This window comes from Episyrphus balteatus, chromosome 3, assembly GCF_945859705.1.
Source record: "Episyrphus balteatus chromosome 3, idEpiBalt1.1, whole genome shotgun sequence".
NCBI classification, from domain to species: Eukaryota; Metazoa; Arthropoda; class Insecta; order Diptera; family Syrphidae; genus Episyrphus; species Episyrphus balteatus.
Genome location: NC_079136.1, coordinates 50,433,568 through 50,459,547, shown reverse-complemented (window position 1 = coordinate 50,459,547; position 25,980 = coordinate 50,433,568). Strand labels below are relative to the sequence as shown.

Genomic DNA, 25,980 nt, shown 5'->3' with positions numbered 1-25,980 from the left:
TAAAAAGTAAAAAGTGGAATTCTTCTATTGTTTTTTTTTTAATCAAATTATTGTTTTTATTTTACCAGATTTTGGAGGATATTTATATGCATGAGTTGATATAACATCTGCTTCTTCAACAGCAGCATTTTGGCGGCTTGTTAAAGCACCCATTGTTTTGTAAGTTTTATTTGAAATAAAAACAAATTAATAATAAATAATTAATTTTTTTGATAAAATTCCCAGAAAAAAACAGAAACAAAATTTGATAGAAATTTTCTTTTCACTTTTGTGTGTGTTTTTGTAATTTTTTTTTTTTTTCACCACTGACAGATGTATGGGTGCAGCAGAAATGTCAAACGTAATGGTAACGTGGAAACGTAAAAGAGAACAATGCAGTTATAAATGTTGCCACTTTATCGATTTAAGTTATGTAGTAGGTACTATGAATATTTTTTTTTTTTTTAATATCGCTGCGTCAAAACTATAATGTTCTATGTCGAAGGAATGGACAAAAATGACTTTTTTATATCAAAATTTTCGTCTTTTCAATGGCTTAAAGACTGTGTCCACAATAATTTTTGGCTAAATACAATATTTATGGCCAAAACAAATATTCAATTTTCGGATATAATAGCTTTTACTCAGTACTATAAAGTTCTTAGTTGACATAGAACAATTTGCCTCATTTGAACACCATACAAAAATGACTTCTTTTAAGTTACATACAACATTTTACATTTAAAAATTAGCTGCCGGACTCCCAAATAAAATCCTTTAACGGTTTGGCCACACCGGAGGGTATGCGGTAGCGGTACGGGTAGCGGTCACGATATTTGTATGAAAAAAATTCAACATCTGAACGTTGATATGTCAGTTTGGAATTTTTTTCATTCAAGTACCGTTACCTCTACCCGTACCACTACCGCATACCCTCCGGTGTGGCCAAGCCTTAAAGCAATATTGAAAGGTCATGCGGCAGGTCGATTATGGCTTTTTTGAAATAGTTACTGACAATAATCAGCAATAGTTTGTATAGGTAAGTAAGGTTCACTTGAATGTTTATTTAAATAATTGCTGTGTAATTATATTTTTTTTGCTAATTGGTAAATACTAATTTGAAATCTTTATTTTTTTATTTATGTTTTCTAATAAAAAAAAAACAACAAAAAGCTTAAAAAGCAATATAATTACTCCAAAAATATTGTTTGTCTTGACTGTAATTTGGTTATTTTCATATACCGTACTCATTACTATAATGTTGTATAAAGAACAAAAAAAAATCAACTCGAAATGCAAGGAAATCAAATAAATGTTCTATGTCAAAACAGAAAAACGTTAATTAAACAGATTTCCAGCATCAAAAAAGAAATTTTAGAATTTGAATCGATAGATTATCCAGCTACGGTAGTTAATTTTCTATTTTCATGCAAAAATACATAAATAAAGGGTGAAATTCAGATACTCCAAACTTTGTAGTCGATTTTCTCGAAATATTTTTTTGAAACACCTTTTAAGGTGCGCACATTAAATTTCACCATCTTAAAATAAGGTTATATCCGTTTAAAATAAGGTGATTCCACTTAAACTCAGTTAAATTTAATGTGAAAAAACCGACCAAAAATAAAAAATTTAAAATTATATGCACACTTTATCTTTACTTGCAGTTTATCATATGTACTCATTTGAAACAGTGAGATAGCAGTAAGACACTGGCCTAGTAACCCAACAGTTGTAGGTTGGATCCCCGGTAGCTGCCAGTTTTTTTTAATTTGGGCATTCAAGAAATTAATGTGACTTGGCACCTTAATTTAAGGTGATGTCAACTTAATTTAAGGTGAAAGCCATCTTAGCAAAAAACTATACAGAAATCCGCGTAAATTAAGGTGCGATCCGCTTAATTCTATGTGGTCTGTTTTCTCCGTGTGGATAAACATCCCAAACAACATTAATTTCGCTTCCAATTTTTTGAATTCGAAATGCTTTCTGTACTTAATAGAAATGTAATTCTATTTGAAATTTTCTCTGGAATAACAACTATTTGCATAGTAACTTTATAGAATATAGAGGTGGTTTTAGTGGTTAAGAGTCCCACCTCCCACACTACTTGGTGTCGAATACTGCCAAGTGTCTTTTGAAGATTTCCTCCCGTCAAAAAAAAAAAAAAACTTTATAGAATAACTATTTTTTTGACAGAAAATAGTTACAAAATAGTTAAAGATGACTATTATAAGGTCTGTTTGGGTTCTTTTTGCACAAAAATATGAAACCTGTCAAATTTTAAGGAGTGGGGATGAAATTCTCTCAGAGAAAGAAAAATTGTGTAAAAGTACCCAAACGCTTTTGGCACAAAATTTTCTGCTACTTTTTCTACAACAACAAAAATGTAAACAACAACACCAATTGAAAAAAAAAATAAAGAAAGGAAAAATATCAAAACATTTTGTTTTGTTTTACAAACACTTTTTTTATTAATTTTTTCATAAATCATTTATAAAATAAAGCACTTCTTAACTATTAAAACAAAAAATAAAAATAAAAACACAAAACATAGCCACATCGCCATGTTTGTACTTTGTTTTGTTCATTAAAAAATGTAAACACAAATTAAAAAAAAAAGAAATGAATAATATTAAAAACACTTTGTTTTATTTTTGAAACACTTTTTTTATTATTTTGTTCATAAAATATAAATTTGTTTTGAGCATTACATCACTAAAACAAAATAAATAAAAAAAAAAAAAAAAAAAACCACGCCACCTTGTTTGTAGTTTGTTTTCTTTATGTTGTGAGACAAGAACAAATAAAGAAAAACAGAGAAAGCACTACCTTTTGACAGATTTCAGATTTTTGTTCGATGAAATTTTTTGGGCAGAAATTCGCAAGAAGGGGAAATTTTTTTCTCTCTCGCGGCCATCTTTTTTGTGAAAAAATGTTCAATTTCAGAGTACCCAAACAGGAATTGGGTTAAAAAAGTTGAACAAAGTTGAAATATTTCTGTTTTAGGCAGTACCCAAACAGACCTATAATCATGCCTATTACAGAAGACGCAGTGACAGTGACTCAGTCCCCGGGCATCTACTCGATCCGCAACCGAATCAAATTTCAATCTGTGAACTCCCCGGGATGAACTGTATTATCGATCCACGAAAACACACTAAACTGCTTACCGACATAATGTCATTATTGACCCTTACATAGCCAAATGTCATTCTATCACTTCCGCACTGGCGCGCCATGGCGGCTTCGGTTTCGGTAATACGAAATCTTGTGAAAGTGGCTCTCACTCCCGCCGCAGTGCATCTGCGTCTTCGTTAATAGGCATGAATAGTCACATGCAAAAACAAAATAGTACGCCGTAGTAATTACAAGTGCCAGAGTGCGAGTACAAGTTTTAACTTTCAAGTCGTTTGGGTACAAACTTTTGTTTAAAAAGAATTAAACCTGTTGTTCGTTTAATTCTTTTTAAATAAAAGCCTCTATTTTCGAGGAAAACCAGTGTCAAATCATAAGTGCTGTTCGAAATAAAAGTAAGTAATTTTTATTATAATTATTAAATTATTAAATTGTTCAAATTTTACTAATAGTCTAAGAGGGTTAGGTTCGATATCCGGTTTTTTATATTCCCGTTTTTTTAAATCCCGTTTTTAAAATCCCGTTTTTCATTATCCCGCTTTTTATAATCCCGCTTTTTAAAATCCCGATTTTTATAATCCCGTTTTTTATTATCCCGATTTTGCAAGCGAAACTAGTTGTTTCATTTTAAAAAATCGCGCGATTTTTTTAAAATAAAACAACTAGTTTTGCTTGCAAAATCGGGATACTAAAACAAATTAAAAAATGAGAGATTGTTGATCAATTAACAAACTAATATTTACTTTAAAGTTTCAGAAGAACAATCAAATCGTGATAATCCCATAGATTAATAATAACATAAAATGATCACACCTTAAATTAAGTACACACTACATAATCAAAAGAAATTTCATTTAAATATATTTCAACTTATATTTAGATGCATTTCAACAATTTTGATATTTAAATAAATGAAATTTCTTTTATTTGTGAACTCAATTTAAGGCTTTAATCATTTTATGTTTTTATAAAAGAAATACCGTTTTCATAATGTGTTGAAGGTACATATTGTGTGGGCTTTACAACGCCAAAAATCAGTTTTACTAATTTTTTGTCTATTTCTCATGATTTTTTTATTTGTGAATTAAGCATGTATTTTGTAAAAAAATCGGGATTTTCGGGATTTTAAAATGCGGGATTTCAGAAAACGGGAATTAAAAAAGCGGTATTTTAGTAAACGGGATTTTGAAACTTTTTTTTCGGGATTTTCGAAAAACGGGATTTTAAAAAGCGGGATTCCGATACGCTCCCAGTCTAAGAGCCCACAGCAAATTTTGGGAGTGAAGGTATAACGAAAAGGTGAGTATGCAGTTTTATAGCCTTATGCATTCAAAAAACTAATTCAAAAGTCTGGCAGCTTTAAATCGCGACCTTGTATGGTTTTTAGGGGCTTAAATATCGCGAGTTTTCCAATTAATGTGAGTAGTCTAAATTAACACAAAATCACATTCTAAAAATAAGGACTGATGCTCTTCCATTTTCCCTAAGCCTGAATAATTCAAACTTTGCGATGCGACAAATAGAACTTAAGATATAAACTTTTTTAATTAACCATATCGGCTCTATTCTTGGAGAGTTCTGAATTCAAAAAAACAAACAAAATATAAAACAGAAAACTCTCCAATACAAAACCGCTTAAACAGCTTATATCTTGCGTTTAGACGATTCTAAATAAAAAAAAAATATAAATAAACTTTTTTTTCATTTTTAGTGGTTTTTTTTTAATACAATTTCCTCTCCCGTAAGGTAAGCGGAGGGCGATATATCACCCCCCCCCCCTCCCCCTGTATAAATATGCATTGTATATAGCCCCTCCCCCCATCTGACTATTTAAATAGTCACAAATATAACTATTTTATTAGTTAAAATTGACTATTTAATAGTTAATTTGGAAAATACTTTGATGGACTTTTAAAATTGTCACAAATAAATATTTTTAACTATTTAAAATAGCTGTATCTCGATTTTTACTATGAAAATAGTTACAAAATAAAGAGGAAGACCTCGTCTGAGGTGGCGCAACCAAGTGGAAGGGGACCTCAATCAACTTGGCGTGCGAAACTGGAAGCAGCGAGCTAAAGATAGAGCTGGCTGGCAAAGTTTGTTGGGTTGAGGCCCAAATCCATGCAAAATGCAAAATAAATGCAATATTTTGCCTGAATCAATTTCGGACAAAATTTCTCCGAACGGATACCTCGCTTAGGCTGAATGTTAGAAAACTTTAACGGAAAAAATAAACCTTTCTTGTACAAAACAAACCAAAAGAAGTATAACATCAAGAAGTTCCAAATACGCCACAGTGACCGCGCAGTAATCTTCGAATTGAAAATTCGAACAAGTTTTATTACTTTACAATTAACATTTTTTTACAGTTTTCCTATACGTCCTATATCTTTTTGCATGGTAGGTAATAAAAACAGTTATTCCTTCTTATGGTTAAATTTTAATTTATTAAATGAATAAACAATATTATACCACCCATTCTACTACATTAAATTGTATTTTTCACCACAACCGACATTTCTTATGTGGATTCATCTTACTTCCCGCAGGACATTGAAAAACTTCCGAAAAGTCTTCAAAGTTCGCTAAAGCTCCAATCACTCTAAACTTCCCTGGACAGTGATAATTTGTTTGTAAACGATTTTCCAATGCTTCAGGCCTTATTGCATTGCACCATGATTGACCAAATCCAACAAAAAATAGTTGATCATTAGTTAAATTCAAGCCCGGCATAGCTTCTGTTGAGTCCCTTTTTGATTTCTTATTTACATTCTGCCATTTTCGATAGACTCGGAATGCTTGACGTACACCTCCATTATCGGCAATATTCTCACCTTTTGACAAACTTCCATGCAAATACTTTCCATGCACTGAAAAGTTTCCATATTGATCAATGAAACAGTTTTCTCTTTCTTCAAATCCTTTGACAGCATCCTCACTCCACCATTGAACCATGTTGCCCGCAGAATCAAACTCTCTGCCAACGTCATCAAATCCGTGTGTCAGTTCGTGCCCTACGAAGACTCCCATTGAACCATAATTAAGGGCTCTTGGAAAATGCTTATGAAACACCGGAGGCTGTAAAATTCCAACTGGAATGACAATTCGATTATTCGTCTGCTCGAAGAACGCATTCACTACTGCTGGCGCCGAAGGCCATATTTGTTTATCGACACTTTCCCAAAAACGCTTCCGACGTACTCGTGAAGAATATTTGACCAAATTTAGGGTATTTTCAAAACGTTTTCCCGGAACTACTTTTAAATCACTATAAAGCTTGTTGAGTTCCGTTGGATTCAAGATGAAATCTGGATAACCTACAGCAAGTTTTGTTTCATTGACTTTATTTCGAGCAAGTTCTTTGGTCGTCTCATCAATCCATTCCAAGTCTAAAAGGGTATCTCTAAAGGCCTCCTTTACATCGCTCAAAAGGCCAATAGTTTCATTTTTACTGTCTTCGTCGAAATATCTTTGAACGAACATAGCCCCAGTTGCCATTCCCATTTGCGTATTAACTTCTTTAATACACTCTTTCCATCGAGCCAAAGGTTCCTTTTGACCAGTTAAAGCTTCCTTAAAAGTCTGTAAGGCAGCTCTAAAATTCTCATCTAAACCATCGAGGAACGGATGTATAGCTCGCCACACAATGTAGTTGGCAAGGGTTTTCGTTTCGACTTCTTTCAAAACACGAGTTAAATTGCCATAGTAATTGACCGATATTATAACAACTGTTTGGTTGAGTTGCAGAGGGGTTTCAAGAACGCTTGAGAAAAAAGTTAACCAGTCTATATTTTCGTACTTTGTATAGAGTTCCCCGATCGTTGTTGGTGAGTAGATTTCACCGAGACTAATGCGTAGGTGGAAATCAGTTGTTATATTTGCCAATTGGATTTCAAAATCAACAATTTCTTTAGAGGTTTCTTCGGCTTTTTCGGGATCCACATCCAAGAGTCTCAAAACAGTCACAATTAGATTTCTGTGAATAAAAAAGAAAATGATGAATGTCATGTTTATCAATAGTGATTTAATAAGATACATGGACTTCCTAGGCTTATATGTAGTTATATGAAAGAGCTCTCCAAGTGAACAGAACTTCTGAACATTTTGAAGGTAGCCATGAAGGATGAAGGCAATCAAATGCTTTTTCTTGGAATCTTCAAACAACTACTTATTTCCACAGTTTGAAAACTATGTGATTGAATCTAACCATCCAGCTGTCTAGATAGATATCCTGAAAACATAGTAACCAAGAGCAACTACGTGTAAAAGTCAATTATTTTTCAAATCAAATTAGCTAATCCACGCCTGCACCTTTTTTATTAATTCTTTATCGTAATTTTTCTTCCCCACAATATAGATCTTTTACGGGAAACAACCAACAGCTAAATTAAAAAAAAAAAACAAGCTTAAAACACGCGTTTCGTGTCATTCGAGTGCCTAAGCATTCTCGATATAGTCCAGTAATTTTAGGTTTTATCTGCGGAAAAATTCCTACTGGGCTGAATTTTGTTATACAGCTTAATGACGCGTCATGACGGCTTTGTTATGAAGATGTGAAAAATCGACATTGATATCGTGTCCGCGTTAAGAGTTATAGGGGTCAAAAGGTCACGAAAAGTTTTTCGCAAATATATCGCGACCTATTGATCGGAGGTCATCAGAGGTTGTATAAAAATTGATGGCCGTGAAATTATCTACAAAATATGCCTGGCACATTTTTCTGCAAGATGAACCGTTTCGCGAGTAGAGCACAGAGAAGGTGACTAGATTGCACTCACATACGAAAAAATACATATTTTTGGTATAAATTAAAAGGCAATCAAATGCATTTTCTTGGAATCTTCAAACAACTACTTATTTCCACAGTTTGAAAACTATGTGATTGAATCTAACCATCCAGCTGTCTAGATAGATGTCCTGAAAACATAGTAGCCAAGAACAACTACATGTAAAAGTCAATTATTTTTCAAATCAAATTAGCTAATCCACGCCTGCACCTTTTTTATTAATTCTTTATCGTAATTTTTCTTCCCCACAATATAGATCTTTTACGGGAAACAACCAACAGCTAAATTAAAAAAAAAAAACAAGCTCAAAACACGCGTTTCGTGTCATTCGAGTGCCTAAGCATTCTCGATAATGGGTATCGAGGTTTTGGTTTGATGATACCTAAGGTAAAATAACTCCTCCTAAACATTTTGGGGCATATTTTTAGCTAATACCTAGTTTAAATCTGGGCCCTATTTCATAAACCTACAAGACTTAAAATTACACTGGTCAACAAAATTGAACTTTTTTTTGCCACAAGAACCAAAATATACTTTTCTAGTAGTTTTTGGGGTGCTGAATCCGAATCTGAAGTCAGAAAAATTTGATTGGCCTCCGTTTTTGAAATATTACCGATATAAAATGTTAAAAAACGTCATTTTGGCTGTTTTTGAGGTTCTGTTTTTATGTGGCGTAATTCATTATAAACAAATTTGTAACGGTTATTATAAGAACAGATATTCTTCTTTCAAAAACTGTTAAAATTTTCCCGATATCTCTTTTATTGCTCGAGATATCTTAAGTTTCAGTTAATAAGCCAAAGAGAAACTAAACTAAATCTAAAGTTTAAGTCACTGGTCACAGAATTTTTGCCACAAGAACCAAAATATACTTTTCTGAAGGTTTTCGAGTTGCTGAACTCAAATCCGCAATCGGAAAAATTCTATTAGCCTCCGTTCTTGAAATATAATCGTTATAAAAAAAACCCTTTTTTGCATTTTATAACGGCAATATTTCAAAAACGAAGGCTAATAGAATTTTTCTGATTGTGGATTCGAGTTTAGCAACCCAAAAACCTTCAGAAAAGTATATTCTGATTGTTGTGGCAAAAAAAGTTTAATTTGGTTGGCCATTGTGGTTTCTGATTCAAAGACCGCTACTTAAATTTTAAAAATCTCGGGCAATATAAGAGATATCGGAAAGATTTAAACATTTTTTGAAAGAATAAAACTAGCTCTTTTAGGCACCGTTACAAATTTATTCATAATGAATTACTCCGCATAAAAACATAACCTCGAAAACAGCCAAAATTATGTTTTTTGACATTTTCTAACGGTAATATTTCAAAAACGAAGGCCAATCAAATTTTTCTGACTTCAGATTCGGATTCAGCACCCCAAAAACTACTAGAAAAGTATATTTTGGTTCTTGTGGCAAAAACCTTGTTGACCAGTGTTATTTGTGAATTTACTTGTAGCTTGTAAATTATCTGCAAATGTCTGTTTCATAAAGAATTAGAATAGACTAATAACTATTAGACCAGTGCCAATAATTTTTGAAAATTTAGGATAAATGGTAGGTATGTGTATGAAAGGGGAAAAATAAATTGCCCACAAAAAAATTGGGGGAAAGGGGGTGGGTGGGCGAAAAAGTGGGGTGGGTGTCAAAAATCATGGTTTTTTACGATTTCTGTCAAAATTAGACGTCCTATCGAAAAAAGTCAAATGCAAAAGTTGTAGGTAGTATAAATGTCTACAACTTTTACTCAAACAATTTTTTTCTATAACCTCAAAAATATTGAAAAAAATGCAAAAATACGATTTTTTTATTTTTATCTTTTACAAAAATAGTTGGATTTTAACAAAACTTATTTAAAAATTACTTTCTTATGTTTTCTATCTATTAAAAATGTTTTTTGAGCAAAAAGTTAATTTTTGAATTTTTGACGAATTTAATTTGAAAAAAAAAATTGCCTATTTTTCAATCAAAAAAGTTACCGACAAAATTTTTGATTTTTGAAAAGTTTGGAATGCAATTATTTAGCTTAAAACCGTTTTTTAAAGATTGTGTGGAAAAACTATACTTTTGTTTTAAAAAATATTGAGAACAATTGAAAAAAAACAATAAAACGATTTTTAAGATTAATTTTTCCGTAAATGACAGTAATATTGGCGAGAAATAATTTTCCATAGAAACCAAATTATACTTTTCTAATGGTCATTGACCTGTTTAATTTGAATCAAGCACTAGAATAGCTCTAACGTGAAAAGTTTTTGAGATATTGAATTTTGAACGTCACAAACACTATTTTTCTGATTTTTGGCATGGTAATATGTCAAAAACGTGATGTGATAGAATTTTTCTGACTTCAGATTCGAGCTCAGCGCACAAAAAACCATTAGAAAAATATAGGTACTTTGATTTCTATAAAAAAAAACTTTTTGACTAGTGAAATCGAACGGGGCAGAAAAAATCGAATGCCTTGTTCGATTTCACTAGTCAAAGGGAGGTGGCAAAGTACTACTAGTAGTTTACTAGCGATTTTCAATGGAACTCACTTTCAACGAATTCAATACAAATCGTATCTACTCGGGAAGAAGAGCATGAGTAGATGATAGTACTAGATTAACCGAAACATCTACTTGTATAGTAAACTATTACCTTCAATGGAACAGGGCTAATGTAGTATTTTATTTGTATGATGCCAAAAAATTGGTTGGTACTAAAATCAATCTTCTTTGTCTATGTCTAGTGACAAATAGTTTTGGCTTTAAAATCTCTATGTATCTATGTCCTTGCGATTAGCACTCATGATAGAAGCTTTCCAGTGTAGGCATTTGAATTTTAAAAGATATAAGTGAAACAACTTGAAGCTAACTTTTTGATATTGTAGGAAGGAACACGACCGACTCAGTTGGTATTGCCATGTTCAAAGGAGAGATCCTGAGAACCCCGTCAAAAAAGCAATATCATACAACGTTCCAACACGAAATAGAAAGAAAGGTAGGCCTAAAAACTCCTGGTACAAGCAAATGCAAAACCACCAGCATTCAGTTGGCCTTAGAAATGGAACAATACAAAACCGGGAGGCTTGCCGCCGATTTCTGAGGTCAACCCGGCGAACCCCACAGGCGGATCACTAGTGTGAAGCAGTTACGTGGGATAGTTATGATCCCCTCGACATCGAGATCATAACAGCGCCGAGAAAAAGGAAGAAGAAGAAGAAGAAGAAGAAGGAAGGATTCATCCATTTTTAGGGAATCTCAATAAGGTACTTAGATTATATTTGGATCGAATGGGTTTAGGGACTATCTTGGAACTTTTGATGCTTCATATAACGCTAAAACCACTGAAAATAGTTTTTTTTTTCAGATGGTCAATGAATTTAAGCACAAAATACAAAACGTTCGAGAGGGATTTACCCCCTTAACCCGGAAAAACAATTAAGATTAAATTAAGTTATTTTTCCTTATAGATTAATGAACCTATAGATAAATGTTTATGTCACTGATTCATCTTTTAAACTCAATTTCAATGGTTTGTATATATATTTTTTCTCAAGAAACATAGACAAAAATTGACTTAAAATTAAATTGAAACATAGACTTTTCTATAGCCTGATATTTAAACTAAATGTTAAGACCATAATCTTGCAAAAAAAAAAATCAAGCTGTTAGCTTTTAAAGCCAATAATGTTTATTATTTTTTGCAAATATTCATTATAACACGGTGCAACAGAAAAAATACACCTGACAAATTACATAGTGTAGGCCTGTAGGCAGTGCCGGTTTAAGCACTACCGGCGCCCCTGGGCAAGATTGCAAGTGGCGCCTCTCAAAAAAAAAAAAAATCATTATAAAATTTTTTTTTTTAAATCACGAAAAAAAGCAATAGCAGATTATTTCTTACCTCTCAATGCATTTATGTAACAATGTGCAGTTTATTAAAGTTCATAAGCTTAACTTATCTCTGACTTTTTTGTTTAAACACATTTAAAGAGTAGGTATAGTTGGTTTTATTTGAACAATATTTTTTCAAAAACTTTTTCAACTAGGTACATAAATGTCGTTTCATTCTGAAATCCAATAAAAAAGTTTGAATCGCTTCCACCCAATTCTGAAATTTAATTACTGTATTGGTGAAAAATCAAATATTTTTGTGTTTGTTTTTTCACTAGGAGAATAAAAAATTTGCAGCAGGTTTCTGAATGATTCTGGACGCTTCCGGACGGCCAATCGAAAACGACATACCTTTATAAATATTAGGTTTGTTCGTTGTGAGCATTAGGGCACTCTGGGTCGCTCCGAATTCGCCGTCAAGCGGTTTTTGTAGCTCCTTTTTCAACCAGAGTCATTTCCTATGTGTTCTATGTTCGCTCTGTACGCACCCTGAACAACTCTGGGTATTTTGTCTGAGCGGAGGAATTCAAAATGAAATCAAAATTGTTTGGTGTGCGAAAAGTGAAGTCGTTTGTGGATACAAAATTTGTGTGGTAAATATGAGATTTTTCAAGAAATTCATGAAATAAGAAACTAAATAAAGTAAAAAATGTCAAAACAGAAATCAGGTGATCAAACTAGAGCTCTGAGGTTTTCGATGTAAATTGAAAACCCGAGAAACTCTGATTTTTTTGACAGTTAATTGAAATGACTCACAAACGTAGTTTTTATAAGAAATAGAGAAGCTGTCAATTTTTGGCCTTTCTGGATTTTGGGTTTTCGGGATTTTGGTTTTTCGGGATTTTGGATTTTCGGGATTCTGGGTTTTCGTTTTTTTGGGTTTTCGGGATTTAGGGTTTTCTGGATTTTGGATTTCGCGATTCTGTCCGTCTCCCTTCTGTTTCTTTATTCATTATTACAGTCTGGATATTCTCCATAAACTATTTTGTCTCGTCGTCTTTTCCATATCCGGAAAAAAAAAAAAGAAACACACTCCATCTCCATACTACCACCTATGATTTAGTGATTTATATATGCATAGGGGCGCCTTTGCAAAAATTAAATTGGTTGGAGGAATATTAGGATTGCTTTAGTCTTTCAAAAGAAATTGGGGCGCCTTGTTCTTCAAAGATGAACGAAGATTTTGGACACTATTGTCCTTCCGGAAGCCAAACAAATTAACCCAAAATTGTGGGGCGCTTTCATTCTTCAAAAAGTTTAGGACAAAAAATACAAGCGCCGTTGAAAAAGTAAAATAGAAAAAAAAAATTGGGCGCCTTTGTGAAAGTAAAAATAAATAAAACACCGATTGGAAAGACTTCGGCGCCCATCAATTCTTACGCCCCTGGGCGACGGCCCAGACTGCCCCCCCCTAAAACCGGCCCTGCCTGTAGGCTGTTTAAATATGATCGAATAAATGCATAAATATATTTTTGTTATATTTTTTGTACCCTTCAAAATTTTTTTTACAGATTTTACGCGGTAATCTATGAGTATCGCAGTCATTTTTGTTTTACTGATTCCCAATGTGTTATATGTTTTGGATTTTAACAGAGTATTAACATTTTTTAAGAAGAACATCATCTTGATTCTGAAATGATTTTATTTTCTCTCTAAAGGCAAGGTTTTCAAGGTGTTTGTATTGTTCAAAGACTAAAAACAAATGGAACTACTGACGTTATTGAAACTATAATAGGTAGGTACCTAAATAACAAAGAAAGTGCTTTTTAATCGATATTTACTGCAAAGTTATTTATTTATAAAGATGTTTGGCGTTGATGATGGCTTTTAAAAAATAATCGGTGAATGCACTTTCAAGAATGTTTTGTTAAAAAAAAAAAACAATTTCTTGCAAATATTAAAATAACTAACTAATATGTGATCACAAAGAGCTGATAGATAAAAAAATCTTACATCAGAACACATGTTAATGTTATGTTGATAACATTGACAATCAACATAGAACGGAAAATCTTTTCCAAATTGTACTTTGCCCCCCAAAAACTTCTTTATCATTTTATATTTATAAATAGTTTGATGGAAACCCTGACTTATTTTGATGAGTATATTTCGTCAGTCTGTTCAACCCAATTATGATTTCTTACCTATAAGCATCCAAATGCTCAGCATTATCCGTACTCAAATAATCATCTCTATTGCTTAGTCCTAATCGTCCTTCTTCCAAATAAATAGCATAGCGTGTAGAATTCTTCAAATCCATTTCGACATCAGAAAATAATATTGCTGGATATCCCAACAACGAAGTTTTTATAGAAAGTTGCAACCAATCAAATCCTTCTTCCGACCAATTCTCATCAAGTACAGGCCATCCTCCAAGTTCATCGATGAAATACAACAAAGGATCAACTCCTCTTCTATTGATGGTTTCTTCGTCGATACAAGTTGTGAAATAAACTTTCGCTTTGTCTTCGGCTCCAAGTTCCTGTTTAGCATGATGAACTGCTGACAAAGGCTGTGAAAGGACTTCTCGCAGTTCATTTTGAATATTGTTATTCAACAAAGTGAATACCGAATATTCCGATTTATCCTTTGGAATGGGATGAACATTTTCCCAATTCCCACACACATATTCATAAAAATCATCACAAGGATCCACAGATAAATTCATATAACTACGCATCATTTTGGCCTGAATAGCTCTTATACTCTCCTCGGAGCCAACGACTTTCCATAGTGAAGAATAAGGTTGAGATTCATGTTTAACTGCTGAACCAAAACTTCCGCCACCAACACCACCAACGCTAGAATTATTCTTCCAAGAAACTTTTAGCGGGGAATCAACAGTGTTTTGTACATTATCTTTGGTGTTAGTGACCCTAGGGTTAGGTAAACACAAAACGTCACTGTGGTGTAAGCAAATAAACACTATCAATACGAATATTGAACCGACAAGATTCACTTTCATGATATTTTTTTTTTTTGCGATCTTAAACTACTGATTTTCTGTTTGGCAAATTTTTGGCGATTTCGAATTTGTTTTTGGTAATTATCTTGAAAAATGTACAGTATATTTTTAATCAAAACAAAAAAATCCCCGTTTCGATGTTATTTCTAGTTTTAAAATGATACTGATGGCGAATAAGGTCAGATTGAAACTGGACAAGCATCTCTCAATACGATCTGTACTCGATGAGAGAGAATCATTTTTAGCAAATAAAGAAAAAAAAAAAAAAGAAAATCGACATGAGATAATCTATCCCTGTTTTTTCTTTTTTTTCATTTTTCAAATTTATCAGCATTGTTGGATTATCAGTTGGAAATATCAATATTATTAGTAGTTAATCATTTGCAAGCAATGCGAGCATTTTTACATAGATACAGAGTGTTTACTAATAATTACTATGTGATTCGACGGCTGGAAACGTTTACTTTCGTGCAATTGGGCCTCGTATTGGCCTGCAGAATGGTAGCCCTTTAAACTGTAGGCAATTTTAAAATTCTTGTAAAATTCTTGTAAAAAGTTTACAAAAAAGTTTTAAATAAGATGTATTTTTAGACAAAAAAAAAAAACATTTTGTAAAATTTAAATTTCAAAAAAAAATTAAATGTTCCGTTTTCGAAAATTTATATTTAACAAAAAAAAAATTGTTTAAATCCAAACTTTGTTTTTTATTTATATTTAAATTATGTACCTAAATGCTTATTTAATAAAAAAATTTCATTGAAATTGAATTAGGTGGTAGTTTGGCAGAAATTCAGATTTGAAAAATAAAAACCGTTCTATGGCAGGAACCGTTAATATTGAATTTCGAAAAAAAAACTAACATTTGGATTTTGAGAAAAGTAAACTTTTCCGAAATTTGTACATACATGTATGACAGGTGCCGTTATTATTGGTCCAATTCCAAAAACCACTCTGGAGAGTTTCCAAAAAACGCTACGTACTTAATTTGTTGTTAATCTGTTCATCCGTTTAGACTGGAGCTCCTTATACAGACAGACTGAATCATGTCTGATTCAACTTTATTTTTCTGTGCGATTACATTACTTGCTATTTATGTAGGTATACATATCGTCGGAGTAAAGCAAAATTGTTCTAAATCCACTTTTTATCGAAAATGAGTTAATGATTCAGTTTTACTAATTTTAGGGTGCTCTTTCCGAATTTGCAAACCGTTTTTTCATTTCGCAGATAATATAATTTAATGGGACATAGAACATCTTGATTGTTTTAAGTCCCATCATATTTTGTTCTAAGTCCGTACTTGTATAGGAATTGTTCTATGTCCAATTTGGGGTTTTTAGTTTTTTAAAATTTTTTAAAATTAGTATGCACCTACTAATGAGGTAAACTTGTATATTTTATTCAAAAGAAAAGAAGAAACTTTATAACAAACATAACTTTAATGGCAAACGAGCAGAAAATTGGCGCTTTAAACCAATTTGAAACTTAAAAATCGTCTTCTGTAAAATTACACTGGTCTACAAAATTTAATTTTTTTTTTGGTGCCGAGACTATGATACACTTTTCTATAAGTTTTTGATGTGCTGAACTCGGATCTGAAGTCAGAAATATCCTATCAGCTTACGTTTTTGAAATATTACCGTTAGAAAGTTCGAAAAAATCGTTTTTTGACTTTTCTGGAGTTAACAAGATCTTACCCACATGAACCAAAATACTTTTCTTAAGGTTTTGGGTGTGTTGAACTCGAATCTGAAGTAAAAAAAATCCTATCAGCTTCCGTTTTGGAAATATTACCGTTAGAAATTGAAAAAAAAACGTTTTTTTACCACTTTTGATGTTATGCCTTAATTTGAGGAATTTTAAAAAAATATAATTCATAACGGTTTCTATAAGAACTATTTTCCTGTTTAAATCTTTGCAATATCTTTTTTACTGCCGGAGATATCTTAAAATGAAGTAAGTGTGTTTTTATCAAGAAGGAGATGAAAACGTGATATCTGTTTGATTCATTACAATAACCCAAAAAACTGACGATATCTCGAACAATAAAAAAGATATCGAAAAGATTTAAAAAGATCTTGAAAGAAGGAATATAGTTCTTATAGAAACTGTTATAATTAATATTAAACAAAAAAAATGTCTTCACATAAAAGCATAACCTCAAAAGAAGTTTTTTTTACATCTTCTAACGGTATTATTTCAAAAACGGGAGCTGATAGGATATTACTGACTTCAGATTCGAATTCAGCGCACCGAAAACCTATAGAAAAGTATATCATAGTCTCGGCACCAAAAACCTTAAATTACTAAATTCTTAAATTACTATTACTATTTACACAGTACAACGCACATAAATGAACGAAGTACAAACACTTTACAGCACGGGCGACTGAGACCATTTGGCTGAGACAACACCAGATAATGACACAAGAGAGAAAGAGAGAACATTCTTAAATTTATTTTGTGCAGTAGGTAGGTACTTACTTTTTTCCAAAAAGTACAAAAGTAAAAAAAATCAAAACACATGGTTATTGTTTGAGGGCGTTAGATCCATTTTGATTTTTACACAATTTTAAATTTTTTAAAGAATTTATATTTTCCGTAAAAATATTCATACATTTATAAATACATTTTTTTTCTGAAATTTACTGATCTAGTGCTATAACCCAAAAAGTATTCAACAGGAATTACGGATTTGAATTGATCATTGCGGTGACTATAAACTGGTTGTAACTGGTTTCAGTATTTAATCAGCTATAAATATTGTTTGAGGTTTGACTTGATGGGTCGCTATGGCGTATGCGTACTTTTTTTTTTATTGAAAACTTTAAATAGCTACTGCAGATTGTCCTATTCTTGAGCAATTAATCTCACAAATGAAATTATTTAATTGATCATGTTACATGCGGCTATTGAAAGAGATGCAACAGGAACTCGGGGTAACATCCATGACATCACGATGATAGAGATGTCTCTTTCTATCTCGAGCTTAAATAGCTGGTAAATAGGAATTTGGTGATTCCCTAAAGGGGAAAATGAAATATTTGTAGGACTGTAATAATTGCTGCCAGCCAGATAATCAATAAGGTTATCTCCTTACGATTTTAATTAACATTGCTGTGGGCAATGTCGCGAATGAAGTAATAATTTTTATATAAACAATTTTTTTTGGGTTGATACAAACGGAACCTATCATAGAACCGGTTTAGAGATTTTTGACTTTCTCGTAAATGACTCAACCGATTTAAACGATTTTTTTTTTTAAAGAAACATTTAAGTAATCGTAATACAAATTAAAACTTGAAAAAATCTTGAAAAAAAAGTTCATATAAGAAACACCCTTTATGCAAATATACACATTATCTTTTTCTGAACCTAATTCCGAGAATAGAATTGAACAAAGTTATAATTTTTGTGGGTATGTTTTGAGAAGAGCATGTGCCATTTTTGTAAATGTTTACTTGATTAAGTTAGATTTTTGTTTTTATTTATATTAACTTATTATTTTTCATTATTTCGTATAGGTTGGTACCTATTGATAGGGGATTTTTTTTTTTTTTTTGGCTTTATTATCAACTTCAAACTCATCATAGGGAAATTATTTCATTGAGTATAAAATTTCTTTTAATTTTGAATATTGTTCTCTTTTTTTTTTTTTTTTGGTGTATGTACCTAAATGATAAGGATTTTACTATACTCTTACTCTTCGATTGAACCTCTGATCGATAGACAGAGATAATGGGATTTCTGTCATATATGAATAAATATCATTCGTGTCATGCATTTTTATGCTCATATATTTTTAAAAAATTTTTTTTTCTTTTGTAATACTTTTGAAAATATGTTAGTTTTTTATGGTTCGTTGTTTTTATCATAGCATATATTTATATTGATGATTTAATAAAAAATATGATTTAAATTAAAAAAATGAAAATATTTATTTAAATATTTGTTTGTGTTAAAACAAAATAATTTAATTATTATAAATAAAATATCTCTTCAGCAGTCACACCGTAGCTATCCAGCTGTTCCTTATGCCACTTTTCCATTCGTTCTACAAGTTCTTCACTAAGTTCTGTTTTATGTGAATCGATTGCACCTTGTCTAACAAACTGCGAACTGTATATCAAAAGTTATAATAAGAATTTATAGATAGTAATAACTTTAAAATATTCAATCTTACTTATCTTTTCCAGATTTACCGTAGTAATCTTTTAACAGTTGTCCTTCGGTTATATAGTTACACATCGGATTAGCTGGCATAAAAGATTTGAAATATTGTTTAAGGTTAAATTGATTGATAAAAGTCTAGAATGGTAACTCAAAGAAAATTTTCCTTGGATTTCTAAATTTTCACTTCGAAATTTTTTACCAAATCTAATTTCCAAACTCTTTATGTTCCTTCAAGTTAACAAAAACAATTACCTACCTTTCATCTTTTCAAATGACAAATGGTGGAGAAGCTTCGCCATTTGCTTTTCGTCCACATTTCTATCCAGAAATTTGCTCATTCCCAAAATCACTGATCTTAGATCTTTCTTCATACGTTCAAAACTCGAAAAGAAAATGTAAGGCTCATTTCGTAGCTGCCAAAATTCAATCGATTGTAATCCAAAAGGTGCATTACGTATTTTGTTTTCAATTGCCAAATTCACATATTCTTCATTGGTACCTCTAAATACACCGAGATTACAATGATGATGATAATAAGACAATATTGCATCTTTAGGGTTCCTTGTAACAAAAATTATCTTAAACAAAAAAAAAAAAAAAAAATTATTTCAGGAATAATGGATTTTGTTGGTATAAAATCCACCTTAGGTTTAACTGTCCATAATCCTTTAGGAAGCAAATGAATTGGAAGATGTGATTTAATAATTCGAGGAGATGCCATTTTATCGATTAAATCAATTGAATTAGGCTGATTTGGTACAATTGCATTAAGTCTAAATAATTTGGTTACGTTAAGAACGTCGAAGAAATCAAATATACAAACCAACTTACTCTAAATATGGAACTCGAACTTCCTGTGCAATTTTTAAAGCTGTTTCATAATCAAAATTACTATGTAGTAACCACACTAACTCAATCATCCATGTTGTTCCACTTTTTGGCTGACTTACAACCCAAATATCATCTTTTCGAACTTCAAAGTCTTCAATTTGTTGAAGATATTTTTCTTTACACCAAGTTTGTAAAATTGTAAATCTTTTATTACAATCAAATTCTATTGGGAGATTTTCATTGTTTTTTGAAAACACTTTCATCACTTCGGTTCCTACGATAGGTTCAAATCGAAAATTTTGAGACATTTTTATGCACCAAATTGAAGATAAATATGCAAAATGACTTAACGTTAAGAATGTAGAAAACTTTGTGACTATTCAATAAGTTAAACAGAGGTTTTATAAAAAAAAAAAAAAAAAAAAAAAAAAAAACAGATAAAATAGACACGTTTTGTAATTTCACTCGCTGAATACCTATGTATTACGTATTTACACAAAAATGTTATTCTTATCAGACTTTTAGTCTGCAATTTATGTACCTAACTATTTCATTTCATTTTATTGTATGGCAAATGCATAAATTGTACAGTATTTTTGGAAGAGACTTGATAAGAAATAGACATATGCTTAAAAAACAAACACAAAAAAAGTTACGAAGTTAGTAGTAAACCATGTTTACCACTTATGTATATGGTTATATCAGAAATGATTTATTAAAGATGGTTTAAAAATAATCCTCAAATTTGTTGGAATATCTTTCTTATCACTCAGTCAGTATTTTTATGCACCTAAGTTATATCACAACAAAAAAACTCCTATGTCAAAATTATGCTGGCAGAAAAAGTATTGAGATGTAAAAATGTACCAAGTATTTTATTGTTCTCTTGAAAATTTTTCTTTTAATTACCGTTTTTTATGGTTGTATGAAAAATTGGGGATTATAAACAATCAAAATATAATTGATACAAATTTAAAATCAAACTTAAGAACTTGGTAGGGGAAAGTGGCCTAAAATTTCACCCGAAGGCAAAATGGCAACCTTGCTAGAAATCGTAGAATCGAACATAATTAGAAGGTTGTATGAATGCGATTCTTTAGTTTATCTGGCCAAACCGACATATAAGTAAGAAGCTTTAGCAACTTTAAGCCGTTATTTGAAATAATAATAGTAATGTATTTTGACAAAAGAAGTTAATTTATGTAGGTATGCATGAAGTTTTCTTTATTAGTTTACTAAAATAAGTTGGCTTAGAACGATTTTAGATTTTTCGGTATAAAACATAAATAAAAAAAAAACCCAAAATGGGCAAAATGGCCTACTTAGTACTCGGATAAAATGGCATACTTACATGCCATTTAGTACTTACTTTCACATTTTCATTTTTTATAGTGAAAATGGTTGCTAAATATAAACGATCTACAGAGAGGTAGTCCTGGGCCCTATTGCACCAACCACTTTGCACTTTGCATTTTACAAATTTGCAGTTTAACTTTGCAAATTCTGTTGCACCAAACTCCAATTTGCAAAGAGGAAATTATTTTTTTGAAAAGTAAAACAAAAATTCCTTCTTTGCAAATTTTGTTGCACCAACCACAAATTTGCAAAGCACAAAGTACTTTTCTGAAAAGTGCAAAGTTTTGCCAATTTGCAAAGAATTCTTCGATTTCGTTGCACCAACCAAAAAAACTTTGCACTTTCCATATCAAATTCTGCAAAGTTTTGCAATAATATGCAAAGACAAAATTTCATTTGCTGATGGCCATTTCTCTTGTAAAGTTCGGGTATATTAAATGATAATTTAAAATAATCGCTTTGAACGAAAATTAAGAATGAATTTTGAAATTAGGAATAATTAAATATTGCGAATATTTAACTATGGTAAGTATGTGAAAAGAAGTTGAACTGGCATTATTAGAATTTGTTGTGTTCTTTTTAAAAATCATTTAGGAACGATTTGTTGGTAGATAATATTAAACTGTCAAACGACCAATTTTTTTAAGAATAATTTAATTAAAATGGAATGATTAATAAAAGTAACCAAACATCTTATTTCTTAGATCAACAACTCACTAAACTCGTATAATGGAAGTGAGTTGGAAATAGTTAAGAATCGTGACTATTTTGACACTATTTGACAAAGGATTCTAGGAACGATGTCAAATAGTTAGAAATTGTAACTAAACAATAGACCATTTAGTTCGATAATATAAGTAAACTATGGTAAAATAAAGAACGCACCTCTGCCCTCTGCTTCATGGCCACATAGCCTCCTCTAGAATTGCCACCCACCTTAATAAAAATTATCCGTCATTCAAAGAATGATTGCAATTTAAAGTTAAAATAATGATATTATATTGATATTAAAAATTCTATTATTTTCTTTTTTAAACAAATTACAGCAAAGCATCAGTCTAAGTAACTATAACCAACAAAATAACAAATGTTAGAGTAAAGTACAACAAAATTTCAAAAGATATTGTTGTTTAAGTAAAAAAGGAAGATTTCAACCTTTTTTAACAACGAAAAGAAGTTGAAACTATTTACCTATTGCTTTACTTTGCAAATTTTCAAATTACGCAAAGTTCCATTTGAAGTTGGTGCAACGCCCGCACTTTTTGCTTTGCAAAAAAAAATCAAAAATTGCAAAGTGCAAAGTGGGGAACTTTTAATTTTTGGTGCAACGCTTTGCACTTTTACTTTGCAAAAAAGTATTGTTTTGCAAAGTGGTTGGTGCAATAGGGCCCTGGACTGAAGAAAGTCCTTGATTCCGTCCAAAATTACGGTTTTCGCGATTTTTGAAGCATATTATCTCAGAAACTACTCATCAAAAGTAGTTGAAATTTTGAAAGGAGTTTGGTTTTTACTAGCTCACTTTGGTATGGAAGTTAGAGAGGCGTTGAAAATGGCCTGAGTTGTTTCCAGTAAATAAGGGTGTAGTGGCAAGGTCACTAGAGAACTTGGCTAGACACTACGATTAAAATTAAGTGCCAATAATTTTGCCTAAAAGTCTAGTAGAGTTAAGAAAAGTGAATCAAAAAATTATATTCTGGTAGTACATAAATGTTTTGTTTTTAATTCACTAAATCTTTTTGGGAGTGTTTAAATATTTTTAGAATTCTAACAAAGTTTTGAATGTTAATAAGCCTGAATAATATAAGAAGAACATCCGAAAATTCGACGAACTAAGAAAATTGGCTTTTTTTCTGTTCAACCAAAGAAATGAAAAAAAAAAAAAAAATATTTGGTAGATTTTCAATGGAACGCACTTTCAACGACTGTAGATAGGTAATAAAATAGGTAATAAAATAAACTATAACTATGAAAAATTTCATATTCAAAATTTTGAGATAACGGTGAAAAGATGTTCTTTTTCTAAACACGTTATTATAAAAATATTATTATTTAAAACGCATGCTGATAATATTACCTTTCATTTGATATATCACACATAACGGTACATGCTCTAAAAGTTACACAATCTTAAATAAATAACTCGAGAAATACCGCAAAACAGCTGTGGAGATCTGGTGACCATGGCCAGCCACCAGTGTGGGAAGTACCGCGTATTCTCAGTTTGAGATTTCGACATGGTTGGCTTTAAAAAATGGTTACTCTTTTTGTAGGCATGGTAGAAATATGATTGAAGCGTCATATAAAAGGTGAAATAATAATCTTTTAGATGTTATAAAATTTATTATTGGTTGTCATATAAATAAAATGGATATAAAGGTAATGAAATAAAAAAAAAGGTTTATTTTTTCAATTTGTTTTGCAAGAAAAATGATTTTTTAAGGTTTCACTTTTACCCCGTGTGAATTGCACAAATGATTTGTTTTTCTATCAATTTTAATGGTGAAAGCTATTGGTATTGAAAGGTCATTAAGGGTAAATAGTTCCCATTATACTAATAGCTATCACCTTCAAAATCCAATATAAATTCAGTTGATTAGAAAAAAACACACTTTTCACCCATGAACCATCAACTATGATATGCTTATTGCTTATGGTCTTTTTTTTATTCTTGATGCCAGTGACCATCGAAATATTTAACTAGCTTTGTTTCTTGTTGTTAAACATTCTTTCTCCCCTAAAAAAAAAACACCCTTTCACCCAAAATATTTCGATGCACTCTTTTCGTTCTTGGTTCTCATTGCAAATGCAACTTTCATGCCGAATTTCATTCCTTTTTTCCAAATAGATCTTAAGTGATTTGTTTTTTATCTTGGTTTGATACTAATTTCTTTATTAATTTTATCAAACGTGTATTTTTTTTTGTTAGCAAGATAACTTATATTTAAATATCTTACTCAACGATATTCAGCCCAATCAACAAGGAGATTAACAAATAGTAGAGTAACTACAGCAAATTATTAGGGAACCCGGCCGAACAGCTCTGATTTTGACGATTTTTTTTTTCAAACGTAGGTAATTAAAAATACTTTAAAGTCTATAGATTAAATTTCATAAAACAAATGATAGCAAAAGATTCTCTAGGTAATTTAAGGAAAATATATAAAAGGCAGTAAGGGACAATCTTCCATCGTTTAAGCGATAAATGCAATTTTCTAACATTCTGACACCTACAAAATTTTAATATACATTTTTAAAAAGCCAGAAGCTCATTCTTATCTCTTGAATTTAAATCCACTAAATTTAATCAAGACTTTTTGAAAAAATGGTCCTCAAACTCAGAATTAGAAAAAAAAATGTTATTAGAAAAATTTAAAATGACTTTTTTCCAAACTTTTTCTAATAAAATATGAATTTATTTAAAAAAAATTTTTGGCCATAAATATTATCAGTTGAATTTCGAAGCAAAAAAGGTAAAATATATCACACTTTTGAAAAAAAAAAATTAAAAATTACTTCAATTTCAATGGTTTTTTTTTATTAAAACTGAATTTTTACATTGAAATAATTAATTTTCTCAAAGACTGTGGTAAATAGGAACTTTAAATTTTTGCTATTTATTTTTCAACAGTAAGGGTTATTAAATGAATAAAAAATAATTTTATGTTTAGATGTTGAACTTAAAAAAAAAAAATAGGTTACATTTTTTTTCCAAACTTTTATTAAAAAAAGTTCTTCGAAAATGAAATACTTTTTAATTTTTTTCATAAACCGTAATACATATTGACATTTCCTTTTATAATTTGAAATCATAATAAATGCGGCCAAAAAAATTTGAAAATAAATGCATTTTATATTACGACCAAGTTTAAAAAACGACATGTTAAAATTTTTTCAATAATTTTTTTTTTTCAAAAATCTGATTTCAATTACCATTCTTTCAAAAGCCGTTCATTCAATTAACTTAATTTTAATTTTAAATATATGACTAAGCTTCTAGCTTTTAAAAAATGTTTATTTGAATATTGTAGGTGTTGCCGTTGTGTTCAAAAATTTTTTTTTGTGTTTGAAGTCAATTAATAAGAAAATTGCATCTATCGCTTGAACGATGGAAGATTGTCCCTTACTCCCATATATTTTTTTTCCTTGAATTTAATAGACAATCTTTTGGCATCAATTAATTTATGAAATTTAAGAAAAATATTTGAAAAAAATTTGTTTTTGTTCACAAAAATCTTCAATTAAATTAAAAAAATCAAAACGGCAACACCGGCAATTTTTAATCTATAGACTTTAAAGTATTTTTAATTACCGACGTTTGAAAAAAAAGATCATCAAAATCTAAGCTGTTCGGCCGGGTTCCCTAATATTGCCAATTTTTGAGCTTTAGTTACTCCACTAAAAACAAGGTTTTTTGGCAGTAGTGGAACTTATAATTTTTTTTAATCACTAAGCTCAGACGCAAACCAATCTTTTTTTTTGTTGTTGGTGCAACCTTTGGTAATGGTCATCGCTGTTACACAGTTATTTAAGCAATCTTTAAGATTTTTAGATAAGTCAAGGAGTTATTCAGTTTGGTTTTGTAAAATTGATTTATTCCCAGAGAAAAACCATTCCATGATTTTTGATTTGTGATTAAATTTTTAAGCTCAAATTTTGTACCAAAATATTTAATTACTTAACAGTTTCGATCACTAATGCTAAAAAGCCTTAAATATTTACCCATTTGTGCTACTTTCCTCTTCTATCTCTCAATATAATTTAATATTGAAATAAAATCTTAAGTTTAAATAGTTTTACGATATAATATAACTTGCCATTTACACCACAATTTAAACCTATCACCTAAATGTTTCAATATCTTCACTAAATTAA

The 25,980-nt window shown here is 30.8% G+C and overlaps 3 protein-coding genes across 4 annotated transcripts in view; all 3 read right to left on the bottom strand.

The window, feature by feature from the left end:
- Window positions 1-277, bottom strand: part of LOC129916689 (probable E3 ubiquitin-protein ligase MGRN1) — a 28,265-nt gene extending 27,988 nt beyond the window's left edge. The window contains exon 1 of one of the 2 annotated variants that reach the window (XM_055996786.1): window positions 66-277. In XM_055996786.1, coding sequence (XP_055852761.1) covers window positions 66-153 — 88 coding nt within the window. In that variant the 5' untranslated portion in view covers window positions 154-277. The remainder of the gene's footprint in view (window positions 1-65) is intronic. The other variant, XM_055996787.1, reaches the window with a different exon arrangement.
- A 5,257-nt stretch (window positions 278-5,534) lies between these two features.
- LOC129916686 (neprilysin-4-like) lies at window positions 5,535-14,941 on the bottom strand. The gene is made up of 2 exons (XM_055996783.1): window positions 13,928-14,941; window positions 5,535-7,093 (listed from the first exon to the last, which is right to left on the bottom strand). Exons 1-2 carry the CDS (start codon window positions 14,746-14,748, stop codon window positions 5,620-5,622), a joined length of 2,295 nt encoding a protein of 764 aa, XP_055852758.1. The 5' UTR covers window positions 14,749-14,941; the 3' UTR covers window positions 5,535-5,619.
- Window positions 14,942-18,661: 3,720 nt separating this feature from the next.
- On the bottom strand, window positions 18,662-20,135 carry LOC129916726 (sulfotransferase 1 family member D1-like). The gene is made up of 5 exons (XM_055996835.1): window positions 19,753-20,135; window positions 19,565-19,694; window positions 19,178-19,499; window positions 18,932-19,004; window positions 18,662-18,867 (listed from the first exon to the last, which is right to left on the bottom strand). Exons 1-5 carry the CDS (start codon window positions 20,058-20,060, stop codon window positions 18,729-18,731), a joined length of 972 nt encoding a protein of 323 aa, XP_055852810.1. The 5' UTR covers window positions 20,061-20,135; the 3' UTR covers window positions 18,662-18,728.
- Window positions 20,136-25,980: the final 5,845 nt, after the last annotated feature.

Bases quoted from the DNA above. Each gene is read 5' to 3' on its own strand.
- LOC129916686 (XM_055996783.1), bottom strand. From the start codon at position 14,748: ATGAAAGTGAATCTTGTCGGTTCAATATTCGTATTGATAGTGTTTATT. The intron at 7,094-13,927 runs GTAAGAAATCAT...TTTTATTCACAG, and splicing joins GAGCATTTGGATGCTTATAG to AAATCTAATTGTGACTGTTT.
- LOC129916726 (XM_055996835.1), bottom strand. From the start codon at position 20,060: ATGTCTCAAAATTTTCGATTTGAACCTATCGTAGGAACCGAAGTGATG. The intron at 19,695-19,752 runs GTAAGTTGGTTT...CAAATTATTTAG, and splicing joins GTTCGAGTTCCATATTTAGA to ACTTAATGCAATTGTACCAA. The intron at 19,500-19,564 runs GTGGATTTTATA...TTTTTGTTTAAG, and splicing joins TATGGACAGTTAAACCTAAG to ATAATTTTTGTTACAAGGAA.